The following is a 25,917-nucleotide window of genomic DNA, read 5'->3' as shown; positions in this document are numbered from 1 at the left end:
AAACTACAACTCCCACAAGCGCTATTCGCGTCCTGGGGTAACGTGACTGCTTCGCGCTGCATTCTGGGATGCATGTACTTTGTGACAGCGTGTGTGACCGGTGACAGCCCTGTCCTGTAAGTCATTGTTGTGTGTCAGTGCGGAGGTGTAACCCTGTATCCCGTCCCCATAGCCTGTGCTGTAGAGGAGCTGTCAGCTCTCCCTGCTGCTAGATGCCAGCCTGTGGCATGCCATGACCTCCAGCATTTCATAGTGGTAAAGAGGTGCACTGCCCCCTCGTGGTGATGAGCTGTGACCCAAGCTGAGCCCCCTGCGCTACACATCCTGGTCATCACAGTGGCATCATTCTCAGGTAACTGGCATAGAGGGGGGTGGCAGGGTGGGCGGTGCACTGACAGCTGAGGGGGAGGGGACAATAAAAGGCAACCAGAGCAGATCATTGACCCATAGTTGTCCAGGAGGTTTAGAAAACTAAAGTAGCAAAATATAGAAGAAAAGCAACACCTCAGGTACCCCTAAATCCCCTGACTCTGGTGTCCACCGCCAGACCAGGCTTAAAGGGGTACTCCAGCAAACGTTCCTTTCAGATCAACTGGTTTCAGAAAGTTACATAGATTTGTAATCCCGCCTCCTTCACTGACTGGCTGAGCGGACCTGAGACGTCACGTCAGACACCCGGAAGTGGCACCGGAGCGCCGCGATGTGGGACCCGCCGCAACGGTCCCAACGCAAAAGTGCCCCCACGCTGGAGTACCCCTTTAAAAATCTCCAGTCTTCCAGTACGTGTCAGCTGCTGTATGTGCTGCAGGAAGTTGTGTATTTTTTCCAGTCTGACACAGTGCTCTCTGCTGCCACCTCTGTTCCAGACAAGAACTTTCCAGAGCAGTAGCAGAGGTGGCAGCAGAGAGCAGTGTTATGGTCCTTTTACACGGAACGATTGATCGTTTGTTTTTGCACGATAACGGTCGAATTCGAACGATAATCGTACGTGTAAACACAGCGAACGATCAAACAACGAGCAGTAAATCGTTCATTTTGATCTTTCAACATGTTCTCAAATCATCGTTGATCGTTCGCAAAAAATTTGCAGATCGTTCAGTGTAAACAGTCTTTCAACGATTTCACCTATGTGTGAGGCTTAAACGATCGCATAACGAATTTTCCGTACGATGTATCGTTCAGTCTAAACGCTGATCGTTATAAAAAAAACATTGTTCATTCAAAATCGTTAATCGTGCGATCGGGCGAATTATCGCTCCGTGTAAAAGTACCATAAGACTGAAAAGAAAACCGCACTTCCTGCAGGACGTGCAGCAGCTGATATGTATTGGAAGGCTGTAGATTTTTAAATAGAAGTAAATGACAAATCTATATAACTTTCTGACACCGGTTGATTTGAAAGAAAAACATTTTTGCTTCAAGGGAGTAGTCCCATGAAATTTAAAAACGGGAGGAAAGGTACAGTAAAATAATAAAGTAAACTTGCCTGTCCCTGTGCCCTGTAGCGCCGCTCCCAGGTCCTGTTGACAGCCGCCGGCCACCTGCAACATCTTGCACCTGGGTGATTGAGTGGCTGCTCAGCTGGTCCGTGACATGGCAGCTGGAAGAGCTGGGTACATGACGTACCAGGATTCCAGGCGAAAATGACATCTGGCGGCCGTAGTCTTAGGCTAATGCTACATGCTACTGGCCTGGCTTAATATAACTCCGGGGTTATCTAAACGAGGAGCTGGAGGCAGCATTACCGACCTGTTTACAGGTGTTAGTGACGGGTCGCCCAGCCTTCCTGTGCCAGTGTAAATCTGTACCTTGCTGATGTTGCATACTCCTGGAGGAGTGCAATTAGCATCATAAATTTCTGGTTTATGAACATCACATTGATATCTAATCAGTCTTAGGGCCCTATTCCACAGTAACTATAAAACTATAATCGGCCGAATCGGCCCCATTTTGCACGATTCGTCCGATTATCGTTCGGTGAAATAGAGAGAACGATCAGCCGATGATCGTGTCATCGGCTGATCGTTCATTTAGGGCCAGACCTAAAATCATCTTTCCCCCACCGTGCATCGCTACGGTTAAATAGCGGTGCGCGGCGGGCGACCGACGATTTCAGAAGCGCAGCAGCATCATACATTACCTGTCAGGTATTCTTCTCTGCTCTGTCTTCATCCCCAGGTCCTGCGCGCTCTATCTTCCGAATGGCCGGTCAGCTGACGGAGCGGCCTGTGATTGGCTGAGTGTGGCCTGCCAGCTGTCCGGCCATTCGGAAGATAGAGCGTGCGGGACCTGGGGATGAAGACAGCGCAGAGAAGAAGACCTGCAGGTAATGTATTACTGCTGCTGCAAGGACATCGGTAACGATGTCCCTGCAGCCCTCGCTCAACGATCATCGGGCCGTGGAATAGGCTAGATCTGCTAGATCGCCGCTCGTTTACATCGTTGATCGGGCCCTCCTCGGCCCGTGGAATAGGACCCTTAGGCTGCGTTCCCACATGTACTGTACGTCATCACATGCAGCCAGAACCAGATCCTAATGCGGTAACCAACAGGCGTATGGCCAATAATCCTTGTAACAGCACATGACTACTGAGGAAGAAATGGGGGCCTGGTCTCAGCCACATGTATTTCTCTACATGTAGACACCCCCCTGTTGTACCTGTTGTTATAACTTTTAAGTGATATAAAGCAAGTTTGGAATTTACATTCTTTATTTTTTTAGCTATCATGGAGAACACAGCACTTTGTGTGATTACACTTTTTTTCCCCAAAGAGTTCAAATACAGGAAGTGCCGTGTTTTCCATAATAACTAAAAAAAATAATGAATGTAAATTGCAGTATTGCTTTATGTGACATGTACTGTTGATTTAGACATTGAAAGGTATAACGACAGTGACGCTTTAAAGTTCTGCTAAAAATGTGCCCCTTTCCAAGATTTGGTTCTGAAGAGGGCTGAGTACCGAGGGGCAAGTCTCTCGCCTGTTTCCATGTAGCCTCCTAGGATTTGCCCTGTTAGTGAGGCTGGAGACTTACATTGTGCCCTTGTCTTTTACAGGTTGCATGGCTATGGCGCAGCTCGTCATGAGGTCTTTGTGGATCAGGCCTTTATGTCATCAGCTTCCAGGGCACATGTGGAAATCTAAAGGACCTTGCAGAGCCTTCTCCATTGGATGCGGGAGAATTACTCACTCTTCACATGGGGAGGTTTTCCAGTCATTGTCATCTACACCTAAAAGCTGTCAGAAAGTAACCGCAGGCTTCTTCTGTACATCCTCCAACACAGAGACTCACGACTCCACCAAGTTTACGCTGATCTATAAGTTTCCAGCGATAAGGTTCTGCAGGACGGTTTCCAGGATGAAGCTTATACAGACCTCATTGACCGTGCTGATCCTTCCCCCTGTATATTATAGCTATTTGCAAGGACAGGTCACAGAGTTTGCTGTTGTTTATTGTACTGGAGCTGCTCTTTTTGCTGGCATCATGCTGTATGGCCTTAGCTATTACCTGCGGAGGATGATCGGTATGCTGTATGTGAATGATGACCTAACAACCGTGAAGGTTTCCTACTTGACATTTTGGGGAAACAGAAAAGATAGTTTTGTTCCGATTGATGATATAAAACAGCTTTCAGAAACCGGAGATGGAAAGCGCGAAATTCTCCGTCAGTTCGCAAGATATAGTAATGCCGATGTCCTCTACTTCACTACCAGGTACGGTTTTGTCCTGGACAGAGAGAAGTTCACTATGGTGTTTGGAGACTTGGAATAAGTTATTATTAAAGAGCTTTTTCAGCCATCTGGTCGATTTTCAGACTTTGTCCTATATTTGCTCTATTAAAAAAATCACAGTAAAAACCTTCATTTAACTCCCCAGTTTTCACCCTCCTGACAGGTCCATGTTGGATTGTGGTTGTCTGCTGCTGGAAGCTGCCCCTCTCTATCTGATCGCTTGCTGGGCCTTCTTACTTCTATTTCTGGAGCCAAGGTCAGCGAGAGGGGAAGGGTTAAACCAGTCCAGCCCTCAGCTGTTCCCTGCTGTCACTGCAAAGTATAGGCAGCTCAGTATTGGTGTCCCTTGCCGCCCCCACACCATACTGCCTGTCTTGCTTCTGCCTCCCCTAGGTAACATGTGTGCACAGGTTCTTACAAAAGGACAGTGTTGTGTAGAGACAGGGGTGCATCCTTAATAGTTCTCCCCATGAGTATGTATCCGGTGGAACCAGTATAAGCTTATGCAAGTTCCTAGGATGTAGAAATCCACCAGGTGAACCCCAGCCACATTACTTCCTAGTTTAGATTTGAGGCGTTTCCTCAGGGGCTGGGCCCTTATGTAGGTGTAGCCATTGTTATATGTATGAAGGAGGCTGCAGCCTGTAGCTATGAACACAACCTGAATACAGCTGGGAGGAGCCGAACGGCCATAACTGGAGGAGTAATCCTGGGACTAGGGAACTGCATATTCCTGTGGAGGTTTTGGAGTGTGCAATATTTCATTGATCCTGGGAGCTGCACTCAAGAACATTGTATTAAAGGAGAAGTCCCACCAAATTAAAAAAAGCGAAGAAGGCAGGGGGGTGCAGGAAAATAATAACATAAACTCACCAATCCCTGTCCCTGTATTGCACTGCTCCCGGGTCCTGCTGGCTGCCGGAAGTCATTTTCATCTGGAAACCGGGTACATCATGCACCTGCCTTTTCCAGCTGCAACATCATGTCTTGCGATTGCCTACTCAGCAACTGGTGTGGTGTCCTGCCCCAGTCAATGATTGGCTGAGCGGGCAGTCACTCAGCCAGGTATGTGACACTGCAGCTAGAAGAGCTGCAGGACACCAGCAGTAGCAATGGGACCCAGGAGCGGCACTACGGGGCACAAGGAAAAGTAAGGCTGGGTTAACACTGCGTTTTTGTCTGTTTAATGTATCAGTTTTTAAATAGTTACTTTTAAACATACACAAAACCATGGTCATCCATGTACGCTAAAAAAAAAAAATTAGTTCTGAATTATTTTTTTTTAAATATTTGAAGTCAATGGAAGATCCAAATGAATTGCGCACAATTGCACCAGTTCCCCCTCAAACGTTTACGTTAAACGGACTGAAAAAAAACGCAGTGTGAATGCAGCCTAAGTTTAGTTTGGTTACTATTTTCCTGCAACCCCTGGCATCCTGTTTTTTTTTATATATGGTGGGACTTCTGTGAAACATTGACCATGGGGCTTGTGCACCTGATCTTTTAAAATATTGGCAACCCCTAGTTTGTCCTTATTACAGTCCTGACCCACAAAGGTATTAGGGCCCTATCACGCGGAGTGATAATCGGCTGAATCTTAGCTGATTGTTTCTTTAGGTCCAGACCTAAATCTTTGGGCGCACATGGCTCCGTGTAATGATCTAGCAGATCAGTGCGTGTTTACACTTAAAAGAGTCACTGTCAATTTTTTTTTTTTTTTTTGCAGAAATCAATAGCCCAGGCGATTTTAAGAAACTTTGTAATTGGGTTTATTAGCCAAATATGCCATTATCTGCATTCAAAAAGCCTTTTCCCAGGTCCTTCCCCCCCTCCCTCCTCTTTTCCATCTACTGCAAAAAATCAGGAAATTGTGACTTGTTGCATCAGACGTACCCAGTCTGTTCTAGGGAGGGGGGAGGAGGGAGTTAGCCGACAGCAGAAAGCAGATAACAGAGGATTACAGGCACGGAGCTGGGTGACAGCTGTAATCAGAGGTCCGAGAGCTCAGTGCTGACTGTCAGAGGAGATAAAGGGTGATGTATTTGTAGATTAACTCTTTGTTGTCCTGTTTTGGTCTTTTATTTATCTCTCTCCATAGGAGAACAATGAAGACAGGGGGGAGAGTTTCAAACTGCTTTTTCATGTTGAAAATACATTTTTTTCGGCTAATAAACCCAATGACAAAGTTTCTTAAAATCGCCTGGACTATTGATTTCTGCAAAAAAAAAAAATAATAATAATAATTCACGACGGTGATACTTTAATGATTGGGCTTTGTAATAGGACCCTTGGGCTACATTCACACGTTTCTTCAGGACTGCATAATATCTCCAGAATCCACAATCCTTATTTTTTTGTGGATTTGTAAAAGTGTGAAGTGACTGGTAATATGGCTGCCAGGAGAAGCTACGCCTGTGACATATACAAAATTACAAATCTGTATTTTTCTGACGTTAATGTAATGTCCACAAATTGTGGATGCTCCCTCAGACTTCCATAGGGTAATCCCTGCCGCAATTACAGTCCATACTGGGGCTTGTCAGTAATTTTTGCTGCATGGATTACAAGTAGAGATGAGCGAACCTGGAGCATGCTCGAGTCGATCCGACCCAGAACCTTCGGCATTTGATTAGCGGTGGCTGCTGAACTTGGATAAAGCCCTAAGGCTATGTGGAAATCATGGATATAGTCATTGGCTGTATCCATGTTTTCCAGACAACCTTAGAGCTTTATCCAAGTTCAGCAGCCCCAGCTAATCAAATACCGAACGTTCGGGTTCGGATCGTCTCTAACCCGGTTCGCTCATCTCTAATTACAAGCTATTCATGGATCCGTAAAACACAGACGTGTGAATAGGTATGAATGTGTGAATGTAGCCTTGGAGAAATACTTAAAAATGGGCTGAAAGCAGAACCAAATGGAAAGCTCCCAGAGGTAGGTGTTCCACTATTTAGTTCTCAAACAGTATGAGGCACATTTATCATTGTCTTTGCACCATTATTTTGTCTAATTTAGTGTTTTTACACACAGCATAAATTTTTAAGCAACATTCCACTATTTTTGAGCAGTTTATGCCGACTGGGCCATCTTTTTAAGTTTTCACTTGGTCGGGGCGTGGTTTAAGTACAAAAATTGCACAAGGACCGGAGAAAAGTGCACAAGCACAAAAATTATTGTGCGGGTGATAAATGGCCCCCTATATGTGCATTCCACTTACGCCATGTAATTCCATCTGTCTGTTGCTCCTGACTGGAACACTTCAGAAACAATTACCTGGCACTGCAGGAAGCTGTAATACTTTAGGATACCGCTGATGGCCGTTTGTGTATGAATACATGAAGGTAACAGATTCCAGTTTTTGGTTAAAAAGAAGAATACTAACACTATACAGTACTCACATCTGCCTCAGAAGTTACGTTTTCAGCCTGTGTCACAGATGCTATCAGACGTAATGGAAAATATTTTATTGTTAAAGTAGAGTTGCAAATCAGGAGAAGCTGTCAACTAGAGATATGCAAATTTACTGTAATAACGAAGCAAATCACTTTGTTATGTCTGCAATCCGCTTATCAGCCTGCTGCCTTATGACTTACTGCCGCTCCTCTCCAGGTGCTGGAAAAGCTGGATCCAGTCCTGGGCAACTGGTTGAAGTTTCCCTTTGCTTCGTTATTACTGTAAATTTGCTCATCTCTACTTTCAACCCCTGAATGTAAAGAAATATTCCTGTTCAGGCCTGTCCCTTCGTTGGGGGACTATTTGATGCAGATTTCTCCTGTGATAGCACAGCAGGGAATTGAACAGTTGCTACCACTTTCCGCTACGGATTATGGCTGGTCCTAGATCAGTGATTTTCAACTAGTGTGCCGCGACATATGGTCGGGTGTGCCGCGGGGAAAGTTCCCCAAACTATGGTGCCCCTGTAAAACAGGAGAAAACAATGGGGGAGAGAAACATGGGGATGGGGGAGAGAAACAGCGAAGAGAAGCAGGGGGGAGAGAAGCACAGGAGAGAAGTATGGTGGAGAGAAGCACAGGAGTGAAGTAGGGGGGGGGAGAAGTATGGTGGAGAGAAGCACAGGAGAGAATCACAGGGGGGGGGGAGAAAACAGGCCCAGGTTTCACACGGAGTATAAATACATTTAGAATCTATATTATTAACTATATGTATAATATGTACTGTTTTAGTGTCATTTTGTGCCATTTTGGTTGGTGGCGTGCCCCGGGATTTTTTAAGTATAAAAAGTGTGCCGCGGCTCAAAAAAGGTTGAAAATCACTGTCCTAGAGGTCCCAGCAGCAGAACACTGACTGCACAAGCTTATTGTCTGGGGTCCCTGCTAACAGAAGAAGTCCTGCGGTATCTTCGGGTCTCCTGCTGAACATATCTGCAGTCACAGTCCACTCAGCCAATCACTCGCTATGGCACTGTCCCGTCCTAGTCAGTGATTGACTGTCACTGCTGAGATGAGTGACAATTATGTGGTGGCGGGATTGCTCAGCGGGGGAGCCAAAGGCACTGCAGGAGGACACCACGGGAACAAGGAGAGGTAAGAATAGCGGGGGAGATTTATCAAACACGGTGTAAAGTGAAAATGTCCCAGTTGCCCGTAGCAACCAATCAGATTCCACCTTTCATTCCTCACAGACTCTTTGGAAAATGAAAGGTGGAATCTGATTGGTTGCTAGAGGCAACTGGGCCAATTTCACTTTACACCATGTTTGAAAAATCTCCCCCAGCATCTGTATCTTTTCTGCAGCAAAATATAAAGTTTTTCACACTCGGAGTACCCCTAACACCTACTCCAAAACAAGTCTGAAATAAACAGACAACCATGACAATAAACTTACAAATACATTTTATTTCTTACTAATTAACACGTAAAGCAGATAAATCCACAGATTTCTGGACATGAACACAGAAGTGCAGTTAGTCTTAACACGTTTGGCACTATTAGAACACTGTAAACGGCTCGCTCCTTCTCGTAAGCACCTAGTTTAATCAGTCTCGTGTCATCTGTATGTTAAAATTTTATCCATATTTGGTGTACAGAAAAACATGGGCTCCTAAGTGTAAAAATTACATATAGATATATACACACATTAAAAGTATCCAAAAAGGATAGTAATTACTTATTTGGAAATTACACATTCATTACAAGCCGTGAACATGCTACATACACATTAAGAACACACATTTTGTAAATTACTGGTATCCTTACACCATTGATAGAACAAAAAGTTACCTGGTTTTGGAAAGAATATTTAATTTAAAAATAATGTAGATGTGTCATCAACTGAAAGCGACTCTGTACCCACAATCTCACCCCCCCCCCCCCAAACCGCTTGTACCATCAGATAGCTGCTTTAAATCCAAGATCTGTCCTGGGGTCCGTTCGGCAGGGGATTCAGTTATTGTCATAAAAACAACTTTTAATCCAGAAGCGCTGTGTCCAACGGTGGGGCTTACATTTGTATATGCATTAGGCTGGCACCACCTCTCCGTCCTTCCTCCCCACCCTCCTCATCATTAGGAATGCTCCAGGCAGATTGCCTCCTAAACCTGTGTGCACAATGAACATGGGCTGGATCGCTAATACACCTGTGCAAAGCTTAAACAGCAGTAAATGTTCCTGGATCATTCCTAATGATGAGGAGGGTGGGGAGGAAGGACAGAGAGGTGGTGCCAGCCTAATGCATATACAAATGTAAGCCCCGGCTGTTAGACACAGCGCTGCAGGATTAAAAGTTGTTTTGAGGACAATAACTGCATCCCCTGCCGAACGAACCCCAGGACAGATCTTGGATTAAAAGCAGCTATCCGAAGATACAAGTGGTTTGGGGGGGACAGATTGTGGGTACAGAGTCGCTTTAAAGGGAAAGTACAAGAACAATGGGCCAATATGCACTATAAAAACATACATGTAGTGTTAAAAAAAATGTAGTCACTAATGCAACAACTTCATCCATTCTTGCTGTATTTCGGCCTCTTTGGAGTAAATGTGCTGCATGCAGTGTCTATAGACATATGGCTTACATTACAGATTTTGCAAAGAAACAAAACAGTTGAAATTGTGCCGCTTCTCTACATCAGTGTCCCCCAACCTATGGCTTTCCCGCCCTTGCAAAACTCCCATCAGGCATGATGGAAATTGTAATTTTGCAATAGATGGAGAGCTACAAGTTGTGGAACAATGCTCTATTTTAATGTATGTAAACATGATCAAGCTTGGAAACATGCATGCTATATAATAACAGTGAATGGAATACACTAAGTAAGGTATAATGGATGCATGTAATTCACAAAGAGTAAATGGCAAATTAAGCTTTTGTAACATATGTTCTGCAGTAAATGGACCCCTGAGAGTTCATCTGGTAAGTATGTGTGCAGCCAGCTTGTCCAGGATGGAGCACGCATACATAGGGACGTATGTATGTATACCTTATGCTGCAGAACATATCAAACAGGGCCAAATTGCTGCAGAACATATCGAATTGTATAAGCTTGTACACTACCTACATTTTAAATGGGCCGCCCAGTTTAGATAACGTCTGTTTACATGAATGCTCTCGGTTAAACTGTGATCCTGGTAGGGGTTTGCCTGTAATGGCCAGCAAACCTTCACAGCAATACAGAGGCTACTGAAATAGACCATAGACAGGTCATCCAGAGGCAAGTAGTAGCTTTCTGCTGTGGATAATAAAGGGGGTTCCAAGCAGTGACTCCCCTCAATTACATTCACATAAATAAGGTCATCTAAAGCAGACTCTCTCTTTCAATATCTCAAAAGTACATCAGGTGGCTCTACACAGCAGAGGCCACCAATTACGGGAAAACAGACGGAATCTAGTGATGATAATAATAACTATTTGGATAAGGGTTCAAGGATTTAGAGGGGCTTCAAGCAAAAGAGAGGTCATTTCCACAATGTATAAATAAGGGCAAATAACGGCTGTGGTTGGAAAACAACGGCCATGATTAATAATCATGACCATTAATAACGGCAGTTGTTTAGCAACAATGACTGATATTTGCCCTTATTTTTACATTGTGGGAACATGGCCTATATGCATAGCCTGCTGCAAATCCAGCCAGAAATGGAGAGGGCTGGGGTCCCCCTTGGTAGGACCACAAGGCTCCAAGGGCTCTCATCTATGTCAATGAATAGTGACAGCACATGCACAGCCTCCTTTCCACCAACCAAGACCCCTATAAGCCACACAAAGGTTAAGCAATCTACAGCAAAGTGCAAGAAATGCTGAAAATTTAAAAAGGTGTCCACTGCTCTTAAGGAACAAATGTGCTGCTTTGGTGGAGTTTACATCGAGGCCACATGACTGACATAGTAAAATGTTCTCATCTGATACTACATGTAAAGCACTGAATCCCCTGTCCGTTCAACAAACTCTACCTGTATATTATAATGGTAACTAGTCGAATCTGTATATATGGCTCAGTGTGATCTGTGTACAAAAAAAACACATTTTTATTAGAAGACACCAAACCAAGCGGCCGTAAAATACTGTCTCATCTTTAGAAATACTTCAGAAATCATACTTAAAAGCTAAGAAATATCTATGTACAGTATAACATGCAGAGAGTAGCGGACCTAGATTACCGTAAACCACAGGCTGTAGGGTGGAACCATGGAGCAGACAGGTATAATTTTTTCTATTCTAACCATTCATTAAAAACAGTGGAGGCAAATTGGTACTCACAAACAGAATGCTCACCTTGTGGCGACAATACAATGTATAGGGCAGGCCCAAAGATTCCTTAATCATTAATACAAGACGACACAAACACAGATCGGACAGCTTCAAAGTATTAGTATTCAATTCACAGTCTGAGTGTTCCATAATTGACAATATTAATATCTCATTATGTCATATTCCATAACATCCCTGAACACGATAAAGTATTAGTTTTCCTAAGAAAATATATATTGTGGCACAATAAAACGGCTTTCTATGGAGACACGCTTTTGGCTTGAAAGCAAAAATAATCTCCATTCGTTGTAGTTAGACCTGAAGTGTGCGTATATGGTAGTAGAGATTAATAAAGGTAACTTATTTCATGACCTCCTCCTCCCTTTGGACTAAGGCAATAAAGAGAAATACACATCTACTTCAAATCTGCCAAGATGTCATTGAAGATATTTAAGAACAGGTGTGCATGGTGATCTTTGAAAACCAGGCTTGGTCGGAACCGTATGGACCGATCTCCGGAACCTCCTAGCACGACACCTGAGAAAACAGAAACATCAGCATGGCCTTTATTAGTTGTTATCGTTTTCGGTTATGCGCACACACACTTAAAGGAAACCTGTCACACTGACTAAGCAGTTTGATCTGCAGGTACCATGTTATACAGCAGGGGGAGCAGGGCAGATTGAGATATATATAGCTATGTGGGAGAACCTATTTATTTTAAATCTCTGCTCAGTCATGTTCCCAGTCCCTAGCTCCTTCTTTGGGTCCCTAAATGCTCTTTTCCAGCCCTTTATACAGGGCAATAATAGATCCAAGCTGAAAATGTCCACCTTACCTAGAAAATAGCTGGGGCTGCACTGCCTGACATTAAATTGTATTATTCACAGTAGCTGGTTATTTGCGTATTACCTGCTTCTCGTTCCCATTAGAATCGTTACCTAACTCAGAGCTTCATTAAGCTACGTATGTTAACCTCTTGAGACCACTTTTGGAAGAACTCCCAACCAGGTTTAAACTCTTTTGCCCATCATCACAGGCTTGAGCTACAACTATGGAAAATAGCCGGTCTATACAAGGTTTTACCGCTATAATGTACGATCTAAGGTTATGTTCACACTGAGCAACAAGTGAGGAATTTCAAGCGGAATCCACGCCTAATTTTATGCATATTTTTCTTGAAATTCTGCCTGTAAAATATGTATAGAGCATATGTACAGTACATGTACAGTACAGTACATGTGCTATTGTGTTTAATAGGATAGGAGCTGTTGTTCAAAGGCAAAATTTCCGTGCGGAATGTTCTGCCACGGATCTGCTTACCACTCTAAGAATTGACATGTCAGTTCTTTGGATGGATTCCGCTAGAGAAATCCTATAGAAGTCGTTGGGGGTTTAAATTTCTGCTTTCCCCTCCAGTTCCGTGCCTATTCCTCGCCTATTCCTCAGTGTGAACATACCCTATCAATAAGTGACAACCCACATTTCCATAATTCCACAACTACATTAGAGCCACACATGGGGTTACTCAGCTTAGTGATGTGTATAAAGAAAATGGGGGAGTGGGGGGTGGGGAGACATCAATACTGGCATCTCACAGGCCAGTCTTAAAAAAAATCCCTGCACACCTCTATATTAATCCTGGTGAGCAAAGCTCCCTGTTTGCCTTCAGTGAAATCTAGACCAGCTCAGAGTTGGAGTAAATTTCCCTAACAATTAACCCCAGCGCAAATTGTCATAATTGTCAGGAATAAAATTCAGCCCTGACATTAAAAAGGCCAACTTGCTGTCTGGTTTATGTTAACCCTTTGAGGACCAGGCCCAAAATGACCCAGTGGACCACGCAAATTTTGATCTTTGCGCTTTCGTTTTTCCCTCCTCCCCTTCTAAGACCTCTGGCACTTTCAGATTTCTATCTACATGGCCATATAAGTGCTTGTTTGTTACAGGAATAGTTGTACTTTGTAATGGCGTCTTTCATTCTACCATAACACGTATGATGGAACCCCCAAATTATTATTTATGAATCGGTAATCCTGGAACTTTTTCCCCTCTTTTCGTCTACTCCGTTAGTGATGAATGTTATATTTTAATAGATCGGACAATTACGCACGCTACGGTATATTATATGTTTATTTATTTATTTTTATATGTTTTATTTATATAATGGAAAAGGGGGGTGATTTAAAGGGAACCTGTCACCCCCCGTACCGGGGTGACAGGCTCCCGACCCCCGTTAGAGACCCCTATACTTACCTCATCCCGCCGGGTCCCGCTTCTGGATTCGGTCGGGTCCCGGAGATCTCAGCCGCTGCAGCCCGGCGCGCGCGCTGAGAGATGAGTCCAACACCCATAGAGAATGACAGGAGAGTCCAGCGCTCCGTCATTCTCTATGAGCGTTGGACTCATCTCTCAGCGCGCGCGCCGGGCTGCAGCGGCTGATATCTCCGGGACCCGACCGAATCCAGAAGCGGGACCCGGCGGGATGAGGTAAGTATAGGGGTCTCTAACGGGGGGTCGGGAGCCTGTCACCCCGGCACGGGGGGTGACAGGTTCCCTTTAAGCTTTTATTGGGGGAGGGGCTTTGGGGTAGTGTAATAATGATTTTTACTTTTTTTTTTATATACACATTTTTAAGTCCCTTTGGGGGACTTTTACATTAATTTATTACATAATTCATACTGATCATTGCTATGCCATAGGCATAGCATTGATCAGTGTGATAGGCGATCTGCTCATTGAGCCTCCCCCTGTCACTTACACTTAAAGAAGTAGTTCACTTTTTTTTTTTTTGGGCCCCCCCCCCGGTAGCCTGTGGCATGTATACTTACAGAAGATGATCGGTGTCCCGCGGCGTAGCTCCGGTCCCATCCCGCGGTGCCGTTCAAATCCGGCACGCGCTCACTTTCGCCGGCTGCTGTCAGTCCTCTTCTCTGTCCTGTCATTATACGCTGGAAGTCACTCGCTTCCATGCATTCTCTATGGAAGCGCGTGACTTCCGACGTTCAAATTACAAGGCCGAGAAGAGGAGTCACAGCGCCGGCGGAAGTGAGCGCACGCCGGATTTGTACGGCACTGCGGGACAGGACCGGAGCTACGCCGCGGGACACCGATCATCTTCTGTAAGTATACATGCCACAGGCCACCGGGGGGGCCCAAAAAAAATAAAGTGAACTGCTTCTTTAAACGCCACGGTCACGCCGTGATTGTGGTGCTTAAGGGGTTAATGACACGCTGCAGCGTGTTATTAACGGTGAGGTGCCGGCTGCTCACTGCGCGCTTTATAGGAAAGGACATACCGGTACGCCCAGGGTCATCTGGGCACAGACTTCCAGGGCGTACCGGTACGACCTTAGTCGTCTAGGGGTTAAACTTTTTTTTTTAAAGAAGAAGTTTTTTTGGCGTTTTTACACTATTTAAAGTGATGTTTGTGGCAAAATAGACAGAGGAGCTATCCATTGAATAGGGCATCCAGTCACTGATCAGGTACTGTTCACTTAAATGGGAGCTGAGCTGCGATTACAGGTTGCTACTAGAGATGAACGCAACTCAAGCATGCTCAAGAGCGATTGCTCTGCCTTTGAATACCGGTGGCTGACGAAGTTGGATGCAGTCCTACAGAGTTCTGCCCTACAGCCATAGGCTGTATCCATGTTTTCCAGCACTCCCTAAGGCTGCATCCAACTTCAACAGCAACTGGTATTCAAATGCTAGAGTGTGATCACTGGCATTTGAATACTAGTGTTTTTGCACTATTTTTAGAGGCATGTAGTGCTCATCTCTAGTCACCCCCATAAGCTTATGATTAGTAAATAGACACCCCCAATATATCATACCTATAGCAGGCTGCATTTTGAGAAAACACCATAGACCCATCAAATCTATAAAAAAATGTGATAGCATATCACTGAGAAATGCATATGCCTTTACACAGGGCTCTTTCTAGATGTCAGTTCTTTGAGCGGAGAGCAGAGGCGCATGAGCCCTCCCATAGACACACTGTTTGAAACTGAGACAGCCGCCAATTTTGCTCAGTGAGCTGAGCTGTGGTTGGTTGCTATGGGAAACAAAGTACATTTCTAAGGGTACATTCACAGGCGGAAAACTCTGTATACACAGAGTCTATATACTCTACGTACATTATATCGGCCCTGGTGCTGTCTATACAGACATTGGCAGCTCTCCTTGCCTACAAGGACAAGTTTACCGCACTGAAGAATAAGAATAGGCACATGAGGGATTTAGGAAAAATTAAAAAAAAATTAATTTAAATCGGGAATTTTCAATTATTTGCTAAAATGAATTTTGTCATATTGCCCAGCCCCAGACCATTAATTATGAGATCAGTTAGGGTCTCAGACTTACAGCTACAACAAGCACCCCCATCCCTGTCATTATGTAGCAGGATATTTTTCTTAAAGTAACAGTCAGGAGTAATAACTTTATGTTTACTATGAAGCAAATAAATGCCAATATCCTGACAGGTTCTCATCTTTATGTGAGGTTGTGTTACCTTTGTTTCTTGCTTGTGATATCAACTTTGATCGGGTTGCATCATTTGGCGCGTCAAATGAGCAGAATGTGCCCCTGCCCCTGGCTCTGCTCACAAGGTGCGGATAGCGGGCCTGTAAATACACATACATTTAACATTTTACATAAGGAAAAGAAAGCGTTACACCTTAATAATTCAATTACAGTTCAGTAGGTCAAGTAATCTTTAATTTATTGCTAGCAACAGGCTAAATTTACAATCTTACATTTCCAAACCAACTGGGTGGTTGTATTCATGGGCTCTCCTTTGGTGAAACAACCCACTGGACTTCTAAGGCCAGAAGGAATTTCAAGCGATAACAAGTTACATACACATCAACACAATGCAGATTAGATGTGTATGTGTGTATGTGTGTGTATATATATATATATTGAAGGACTGGCCATAGGAAGGTATAATAACACACCACAATATTACCAGATATATGTGCTCCCTAAAATCCTGGCTGTCAAATGCTTCATTTACACTTCACCTCAGATGTTGCGTGTTTTTGCTACAGCATGGAAGAAGTAACACTAAGCAGTGCTGTGGATGATGACAAGCTAAGAGAGGATGGAAGGGTATTACATTGAGGGATGTAGCAAGTACACAAGTGGCAGATGTCCAGAACTTTATAGGTAGCCTGAAATAAAAGGAAGGCCTCATTTAACCTTTTAGTGACAATGTAGATTCTTTGGCTTAAGCAGATAGGTTCACAGATTGCAAATACACAGCCCCATCTCTCCTGCACATACCACTAACTTAGCAATGTCCTCGATCCCTGCCTTCCTTCTAGGTGTTCCTGTTACTAGAGACAGATTGTGCCTAGCAACAGTCAGTGAACAGCAGACTGCACAGAAATGGCACACCTAGTGGCCAAGACTTCTTTCCTAGGCTAAGGAGACTTTTATGGTAATTGCATTGGCTATCAAATGGAGGTAGTCAGACTGAAACGACTGTGACCATTTAGATGCATTTGTACCTGCTGCCATGGTATTTAAGTATAGTGTATGCACATACTTTATATATACCATATATATATATGCACATACTTTATATATACCATATGTTCAAATTTGTGCTCTACAGAGTGCCATATCAGAATGGTGTGTATATAACAGATTACACATCATCATCAAGATACATCTCCAGCAATCAGCATACGACTGTATATCAATTGAACACCCTATCGATACATTCCTAGTATATTTTCTTTAAAGGTGGAGAAGGACAGTAATCTAAAGTGTCTACTCATTATACTCCCAGGTACTATGGCACCTTTAAGCTCATCCTTCATGGCAGACAGGACTGCAGTAGAGGTGCTTATATCGGGCACATAAAAGGAAGCCAACCATCAGACTTTTAGTCGTATAATGCAGGGCCAGAATACACAAATCAATAAGCCATTATCTGGCTGCACTATGTTTTTGTTACAGCTCAATGGACTATGAAGGGTTCTGAATGGAGTAAACATGAGCTGGGGAAGAGGCTGCACAATGAAGAATCACTTGCTGCAGCAATAAATCTCAGAGAAAAAAATAGGAGCTAAAAAACACGTAATGTTCTGTGGTTCACAAGCTGCAAACTGCTGATGAATCCCAAGCCTTGATAAACAGGGGATGAACCCTGGATAACACGTCTAATGATATCATTCTTTATCTTTACACCTGTGTTATTGGTGCCACTGCAGCGTAACTGCCTACTATGTCATTTGGGGAATCCAACCCTTTCAATATTGTGTGCTTATCTTGCCAAAGCAATAGGTGTTGTACCAGCACACGACCACTCCTGCCAAATACTGTCCACATCAATCATGTCCCTGTGTTTGGAGTATAGGCAAGGTCAACAGAGGTCAGAAGGGCATCTGCAGCACCAAGGATGATTGCTTTTATATTGCCTTTAATATTGCCATGACTATTACCTTTCAGATTATACAAGCTCATTACTCTAGGTACAGTATATGTGATTCCGCAATTTTTTTTCTACTTGATCTGGAAAAAAATACGTAATATGAATACCATTAGTGGTAATCCAGTCTACTTACTGGGCTATGATGTACTGTTGTAATGCACTATTAAGAACCTTTAGTTCCTATGGTATTGTGGCTTGCCATTATTATTACATTTGCCTCATGTGAGTTTATAAGGGTATATACCTATTTCACCTTCAAGGGTACCTGCTGGTAGCTCCCTATTAAACACGGGGCACTGAGGATGAAGGTACGTCTCTTACCTTTAACCTTGGGTACCTGCTGATAGCTCCATATTGCACACGGGGCACTGAGGATGAAGGTATGTCTCTTACCTTCATCCTTGGCGCCATTTCTATGCTGTACTAATGTAGTGCTCTGTCTGGTGAGGCCGTTTGGAGCACTGCCCCACTCCCAGAGTGCCGTCTCGGCCCGCTGCACAGATTTTCATTAGAAGTGGGTGGGGCAGCCGGATAGAGGACTACATTAAAACTGCACAGGAACGGTTCTGAGGATGAAGGTAGGAGACATATCTTCATTCTCAGCTCCCTGTGCACAATAGGAAGCCATCAGCAGGTCAAATTAGTCTAAACTGCTGACAGTTTGGCAGCCATAGGTTGTAACCAAGTTTACCACCTTGTGCTGGCCTGGGCTGGGCTCTGTTCTTCTTGGGAATTCTGTGTATTTCTTTGCCATGTATTACTAAGCATTGTTACCTACTTCAGTATTGTGGCCTGCCACTGTTATCTTGGTCATCTCATGCAAGTATTTCATTTTGGTGGTATATATCCTTATATTACAGTTATATTTTTATACTTCATTGCTTCATGATTCATGGGAACGTTAAGGGATTGTGTATAGATTAACTACAATATTGGTAATTCTGGGCCAATGATGAAAACAATTGTCACCTGGAAATCTAGGAGTCCATCTAGAAGAACTTTTCCTGCTTGGACTGCGTTGTTTAAGAGGTGTTCACGCTTAATGACATTTAGTACTTCAGCCAGCAGGAGTGTTTTGGAGGGGTCTCCAAGCCAGGTATTGAAAATCCGATATGGCTGATGGGACACAAGAGACAAAGAACTGAAATAACCAAAGGACAGTTAATAAGTATGTCCAGCAGACCTGTCAAACTATTTGGGTTTGGCAGCCTATGGCTGTAATTAAGGTTTCGAGGACCCCTAGGTCGGCATCCAACTTCTGCAGTTGGGGAATCAAATGTGGCCCAACCCAAACTGTTGGACAGATCCACTTAACACTATTAATAAGCGCAAACAATCTAGAACATTTATGAGAACACTTGTAAAAACCAAAAGCCAGTAAAGATAGCTAAGGCTGGGTTTACATATGTCCGGCAGGTGCAACGGCGTTTCCCTCCGACGCAGGAGAAAAGCGCCGGAGGGAAACGCATCATTGAACTGATCCCATTGTTTTCAATGGGATCGTTCAAAATGTGCGGCGGTGAACTAGTGGCCGCCGCATCGCCGGACCGTCGGTGCGTTAGGACGCATCTTGCAGCGTCCTGGCGGACCACCGCTCCGGTGATGCGGCGCCGCACCAATTCAATCGAATAGAGCGCCGGATGCCTCGCCGGGCAGGACGCATGCCGTTCGGCTCTGGCATCCGGCGTTCAGGCAAATAGTAGCACAAAATAAACACATCTCTCCCCCTCCCCTATAGTCCCCCCTTGGTCCCCCAGTAGTATATAGCCCCCCCTGTTTCTCCTCCAGTAGTATATAGCCCCCCTGTTGCCCCCCCAGTAATATTTAGCTTCCCTGTGTGCTCTCCCCCAATTAGTATACAGCCTCACTGTGCACTCTCCCCCAATAGTATATAGCCCCCCCATGTACGCTCTCCCCCTCCCATATAGCCCCCCTGTGCGCTCTCCCCCTCCCATATAGCCCCCCTGTGCGCTCTCCCCCTCCCATATAGCCCCCCTGTGCGCTCTCCCCTTGTAGTATATAGCCCCCCCTGTGAGCTCCCCCAATTAGTATATAGCCCCCGTGCGCTCCCCCGCAAATCCCATTGAAAATGACAGGAAAACATACTTGGAAAAAAAAATGTCAACTGATGAGAGCAACTTGTGACAACTGATGGGAACTGATGACAACTGATGGAAACTGATGGTTTTTAATGAAAAGAAGGATAGAAAAACTGATCACAACTGATGCATTTTTGGCATCAGTTGTGACATCAGTTGTGGTCAGTTTTTAGGCAAAAAACGCAACTGATGCCAACTTATATATGTAAACCCAGCCTAACAATATAAATGTTGTCTATCTACATCAGTCTAATAGCTATAGGGGATGGCACATCTGATCAGACAGGGGGGATTTTTACCTTTGCAACCCTTGTTTCCCCAAAATATGTTAACACTAGAGTTGTTACCATCGGCCATATATCTCACTCCTACTGCCCATTGTTTTTAACATACAGCGGACAAGTGATATATCCACTGATAGTAGTCGCAGGTGCCAGACCCTGGTCTCATATACCCCTTTGTAGTCGCTTCTTTTACATTCTACACATTTTATATATAGGTTTTGTGGCCTTGGAGCTGGGACTGCCTCTGCTACACAGCACAGACCATGAAGTGATACCAATCGACAAAATGATGAATTGTGTGTTTCAGCGTCACATCTTCCTAGGTTACCTTATCTAACTTTATGCTGACATCTGATATTACGCAGACCGCGGTCTTTAACTTTGGATGAATTTAGATGAAGCTATGAGCCTACACAAAGACAGCCAAACAACCTTGGCAGGAAAGAGTCCGCTCCATAGTAACGACCAAGGTCAGACTTCACCTGCACAAGCTGTAGCCAAGAGATAAGAAAATCCGCACAGAGGAGTCAGAGCCTCAGTCACTACTTACGCTGAGCATCAAGTTTTCACATCATGTTTTTAGTTTACACTGTATATATGCAATGATGTCAAATACAGCTATAGGCTATTTTCCCACATCTTTTCTGGCTACTTTACGGCCGCCTTTTTGGATGGCCATCATTTTGGTCCCAAAATACAGCTGTATTATGCAACTTACAGCCATCATTTGTATAATTAAAAGGTATTTTGTGCCAAAATGACAAAAGAGGTGACTGTAAATCGGCCAAAAAGATAAGGGAACATAGTCATAGCCTAACAATGACCAAACAAGTCATACAATATATTTGTATGGCATGCTGTGCTGAAAAGCATAGTTCTTTACACTTTTCAATACAAAGTCATGCCTATACCATGTTTTTTTAACATGGTACTATGCTTATAATTCTTCTTACTGTCGCAGAAAGCAAAGTCACACAGCCTTTCCAATGCCTATTCATCGAAGTAAAGGCTTTTAAAGGCTATGTGCAAATGTGAAAAAAATTTTTTGGAAAGAACAAAAAACAAAAAACGCATCCTTTTTTATTGTATATACAGCTCCCGTGCAAACCCAATCATCTGAAGTTGCAGACTGCAAACAAACTCTGTGTGAAGCCTCTTGCTTCCTAACCTTCTCCTGACTGTAGAGGTCCCAGTGTTCAGTCAGTGTTATAAACCCTGAGAAAGTGATATAACCTTGATATATTTTTTACTACAGAAATACACTGGGGTAGATTTACTACTGCAAATGTGCCTGATTTGTGCTACATCTGAAATGGGGTGTGGCTTGTGTGGGCATGGCTTAAAGTGTCACTGTCGTTAATTTATTTTTTTCAGAAATCAATAGTACAGGCGATTTTAAGAAACTTTGTAATTGGGTTCATTAGCCGAAAAATGCATTTTTATCATGAAAAAACTGTTTGAAGCTCTCCCCCCTGTCTTCATGGCTTGCTTATGGAGAGGGGAGGGGTGGAGAGAGATAAGGCACTAAAACAGGACAACTAACTGTAGATTAACTCTTTATCACCCGGATATCTTCTCTGACAGTCAGCACTGACCTCTCATACCTCTGAATACCGCTGTCACCCACCTCCGTGTTGTGTAATCATTTGTTCTCTGCTCTCCGCTGCCGACTAACTCCCTCCCCCCCCTCCCCTCTCTATAGAAAAGACAGGGTTGTGTCTGATGCAACAAGTCACAATTTTCTGATATTTTGCAGTGAATGGAAAAGAGGAGGGAGGGGGGACCTGGGAAAAGGCTTTTTGAATGCAGATAATGGCATATTTGCCTAATAAACCCAATTACAAAGTTTCTTAAAATCACCTGGACTATTGATTTCTGCAAAAAAAAAACAAAAAAACAACAGTGACTCTTTAACATGTGACATCATTCACCAAAAATATTCCAGAATTCCGACACAAATTTTTGGAGCAGTTGAATAGCCTCGACAATCCAAAGGTAAAGATATAAAACAGGTTTATCAAAGCACTGTGATAAATCTGGGGCATCCTTAGATTGTCTAAGTATACACCGTCTACATAATAAACTGTATACATACCTGTCCATGCTCCCTGGTGTTCTCCTAGCTTCTTTCGACAGCCACAGCTAGAACCTCTGAGCTGGTCTCTGAAGTGACCAGCCGCTAAACCAAACATTGGCTGCGGCACTGTCGCATCTCGGTTAGTAATTGGCTGAGTGGTCTGTAAACTCAGATACGGGCTCTGAAGTTCAGTAGCGGCTGTGGACAGAAGCTTGGAGAATGTGGACAGTACCGTATAATGTTTTTTGTTATTTTCACAGTCATCAGCCGTGCATTGCTATTACATGTAGCGATGCACAATTGGCAGACAATGATTTTTCAGCAGGCTGAAAGACAATGATCAGCAATCAGGCCGAGTAACAGACTCAGCCTGATTGGGCAGATTATCGCTCCGTCTAATAGGGCCATAGGAATAAGACTGTTTTAGTGAATCTGGGCCATTCTATAAGGAATTCAGTGTGAGAGAGGGACAATAAGGGATGTTTGAGCAACGATAAATAGCGGGAATAGCAGGAGACAGAACAAGCTTCACAGAGAAGCTCTGAACCTGAAGGTCCACAAGCTGGGGAGGTCATCCGAAGTGGGGGAGGAAAAAGTGGTAGGTGAAAGGGGCAGGGCAGACGATGTGAAGGTGGTGAGGGCAGATCTAGGAGGATGGATACTGGAAAAGAGGAGGGGGCCAAAATATTCCTGGAAATCCTATTGCCATATAACTATAGGCCTATCCTGTTTCTGCCTTCTTTCTATAATGCAGTACTCAAATGAGGATAAAGCTGTCAAGCTAAGAATACTTACTGCATCAGGCCGCAGTTCTTCCTTATGGTAAAAGCCTCCTGTCATCATTTTCTTACTAAAGGAAACCACATCAGCTGGATCGTCCATGCCCCAGTGTTCATGGGCCCAGAATTTACCAGTGGCCCCTCCTCCTGTCTGAACTTCATCCACTAAGAAAGCACATCCATGCTGGAAAAGAAAATGATGTCATGACACCTGATAAGCACCGATTAGGAATTAGTAGGATTTCAGATTTTCTCCTATTAGGTCACAACATTGATTTTTAGATGGCGTGACATGAAAACATTGTATAAAATTTTCGATATTGAAAATGTTTTGGTTTTGTTCTAATGTGGCCTAAACTGTAACCAAGTTGAAGTTTTAAGAGTAGATGACTTCTGTTAAAAAACCTTGTTACATCAGCATTAAGAGTCTTTGGTATATTGGCTTATTTTGTGACTAAGAACTGCTTAAAAAGGGTTACGCGTTTAGATAAAATACATGTTAAATCATCCCCCTTCCTAGAGACTAACAATTCCTTCCATCCTAGTTACCTTTTCAGTCTCTTTTCACCAGTTCTGAGCCTGCTGCTTTCTGCTGAAGACACAGAAAACTGTGTGTGAGTTGTTCTCTCCGTTTCCCCCTTCTCCTGCTCCCTTCCGAGCTAGCTGGTGTAAACCCTGGCCATTTGATTCTGCACACTGTAATGACTGGAGGGTTAATCTGAGGTCAAGTTGCTGGTGACCTCACTGTGATTAATATTCACTGCATTACAGAGTTGCAGAAACAGCCAGCCAGGGAGCTGTTTACATAAGCCATCTCAGAAGGGAGGGGGAGGAGGGGGAGATGGAGTGAACAGCTCATATACAGTTTTATGTATCTGCAGCAGAAAACAGCATCTGAAAACTGGGGGAAGGAGACCGATAAGGCAATAACAAATTGTTAGTATCCAGCAGGGGGGGATGACTCCACATTTATTTTACCTAACCAGAAAACCCAATTGCTACACCAGAATCTAAAACCCTTAGGGACTGACAGATGATTAATGGCCTGGAGTTCTCTCCAGGAAAGACCAAGCAAGGGGACAATGGTGGGAATTGCTGAGTGGTATTTCCACAGAAGCTATTTTGATGCACTTAAAGTTTCATTGTGGAACACTGATTATCTTGAGTCAGCAATAACATCGGCGGTAAGGTAGTCTTCAATTATTAAAAATCTGCTTTGCTATCAAGCTGCAGAATGTAACTACATACAGTGAATAATTACATCAACTATAAAGATCATTCGACTTACTTTTCTGGCGATTGTCCTCAGTTTCCTGAAGAAGTCATCAGACGCATGGTTGTCTCCTCCTTCTGACTGAATTGGCTCCACAACTATCCCTGCTACAGTCTTTTTCTTTTTCCTGTACTTTACAATCAGATCCTCCACCTGAACACAAAGGAAACAAGTCACAGTCTACTTACATGTCCATTTAGATATTGGTTACAAACTATTTTCAGGGGTCCTATCAATTTTTTCAGCACTCTGTATGAGCTCTTAAGAAATTCCACATTTTAAAAGTAGACTTTGTTTTCCACAGAAAAGACGGTTCTCCGTCATTTCCACTCTAAACAGCTTTGGAAACTTGTGTATAGTCAGAATAGAAGTCAATTGTAATTTCACAGACTGCTCGCTAATGCTGTGCAAGGAGATAGGCAACTGCGTGCTTCAGCCCTTCATTCTAATGATCAGCAGGGGCTTCTGCACCCAGACCCCCCCACTGATACAAACTTCTGACGTCCGTCCACTACAATTCAAAGCTTTCATTTTGACCAACAAAATCAACCTGAAATTTGTTTAGGAGCACAGACTTTCTTGCCATCACTATTTGGTTGTGAAGGCCCGATGCCCATAAGCAGAAGTAATGTGCTATGGTGTACCTGAGTTGCACCAATAGCCACAGATATCAAAGTCCTAGAAAACACTTTAAGAGCACCAAAAAGTGACAGAAAAGGTAGCCCCTCCCATAGGATGACCATGAAATATTTATGCAACAAGGGCTTTCTTTCTTTTTAACAGAATTTTATTTGACTGTCATTTTTATGATACATTAGAAGTAGTACAGAAGTTGCGCACATTCAGGCTTACATCAGCCAAAAGAGAAGTAATTGTTCGTCAGTCCTCTGTCCACCTCCATGCTAAGGGCCCTATTACACGGGAAGATTATTGTGCGAAAAATAGTTATATTGTTTGAATTTAAACGATAATCATTAAGTGTAATTGCAGGCAACAATCAAAAAATCGTTCGGATGTTGTTGATCTAGATCTGAACCTAAAATTATTGTTAATTGTTCGCTAATTGTTGATGTAATTGTAGTGTAATTGCACATTGTCCATTGTTTTACTGGGATCAGACGGAATAATGGTAATCATAGTAACGATCGCAATAACGGTCGTAACTAACGACTCTCGTTCTATGTAATATGGTGAACGATTTCAGGTTAACGATAAACAATCTTGTTTGCAATCGATTATCCTTATTCGTTAATCATTAAAAATCGCTCCGTGTAATAGGACCCTAAGCAAAATGTGTGTCTTTTGTGATCAGTTAGCTATAGACATGCCAGTCAAATCTTCCTTACAGTACATCTGAAGGGGGTCATAAGGGATTTGATTTTGTCAGAACCAAAGGTTGCCACTTTAGAAAGAAACTTTTGGTCGTCTGTTCTTTATTGTGTAGTATGGCTGTTTTATTCATAAGTAATAGATGTTTAAGTGTTTCGGATATTTCCGACATGCTTGGGACCGTGTCTGTTAACCAAT

General features: G+C 43.5%; 2 protein-coding genes across 4 annotated transcripts in view; one reads left to right on the top strand and one right to left on the bottom strand.

Annotated features, from left to right (window-relative positions):
• The first annotated feature begins 21 nt into the window (after window positions 1–21).
• Window positions 22–3,801, top strand: TMEM186 (transmembrane protein 186). 2 transcript variants are annotated; one of them, XM_069983665.1, is made up of 2 exons: window positions 22–116; window positions 3,057–3,801. In XM_069983665.1, the coding sequence occupies exon 2, from the start codon at window positions 3,062–3,064 to the stop codon at window positions 3,770–3,772; it is 711 nt and encodes a 236-aa protein (XP_069839766.1). In that variant the 5' UTR covers window positions 22–116; window positions 3,057–3,061; the 3' UTR covers window positions 3,773–3,801. The 2 variants fall into 2 exon arrangements, with proteins under 2 accessions (XP_069839766.1, XP_069839765.1); XM_069983664.1 differs by having other exon boundaries at window positions 48–352.
• Window positions 3,802–10,423: 6,622 nt separating this feature from the next.
• ABAT (4-aminobutyrate aminotransferase) overlaps window positions 10,424–25,917 on the bottom strand; it is an 89,547-nt gene continuing 74,053 nt past the window's right edge. For both annotated transcript variants that reach the window (XM_069983661.1, XM_069983662.1), the window contains exons 12-16: window positions 24,406–24,543; window positions 23,134–23,301; window positions 18,848–18,994; window positions 15,950–16,061; window positions 10,424–11,973 (exon numbers count right to left, since the gene is read on the bottom strand). In XM_069983661.1, the coding sequence (XP_069839762.1) occupies window positions 11,852–11,973; window positions 15,950–16,061; window positions 18,848–18,994; window positions 23,134–23,301; window positions 24,406–24,543 (687 nt within the window). In that variant the 3' untranslated portion in view covers window positions 10,424–11,851. The remainder of the gene's footprint in view (window positions 11,974–15,949; window positions 16,062–18,847; window positions 18,995–23,133; window positions 23,302–24,405; window positions 24,544–25,917) is intronic.

This window comes from Dendropsophus ebraccatus, chromosome 9 (assembly GCF_027789765.1).
Source record: "Dendropsophus ebraccatus isolate aDenEbr1 chromosome 9, aDenEbr1.pat, whole genome shotgun sequence".
Taxonomy (NCBI): Eukaryota; Metazoa; Chordata; class Amphibia; order Anura; family Hylidae; genus Dendropsophus; species Dendropsophus ebraccatus.
Note: the sequence above shows the minus strand (reverse complement) of the source record. Positions and strands in the feature narration are given on the sequence as shown.

Excerpts from the sequence above, each read along its gene's own strand:
- TMEM186 (XM_069983665.1), top strand. The coding sequence starts at position 3,062 with ATGGCTATGGCGCAGCTCGTCATGAGGTCTTTGTGGATCAGGCCTTTA.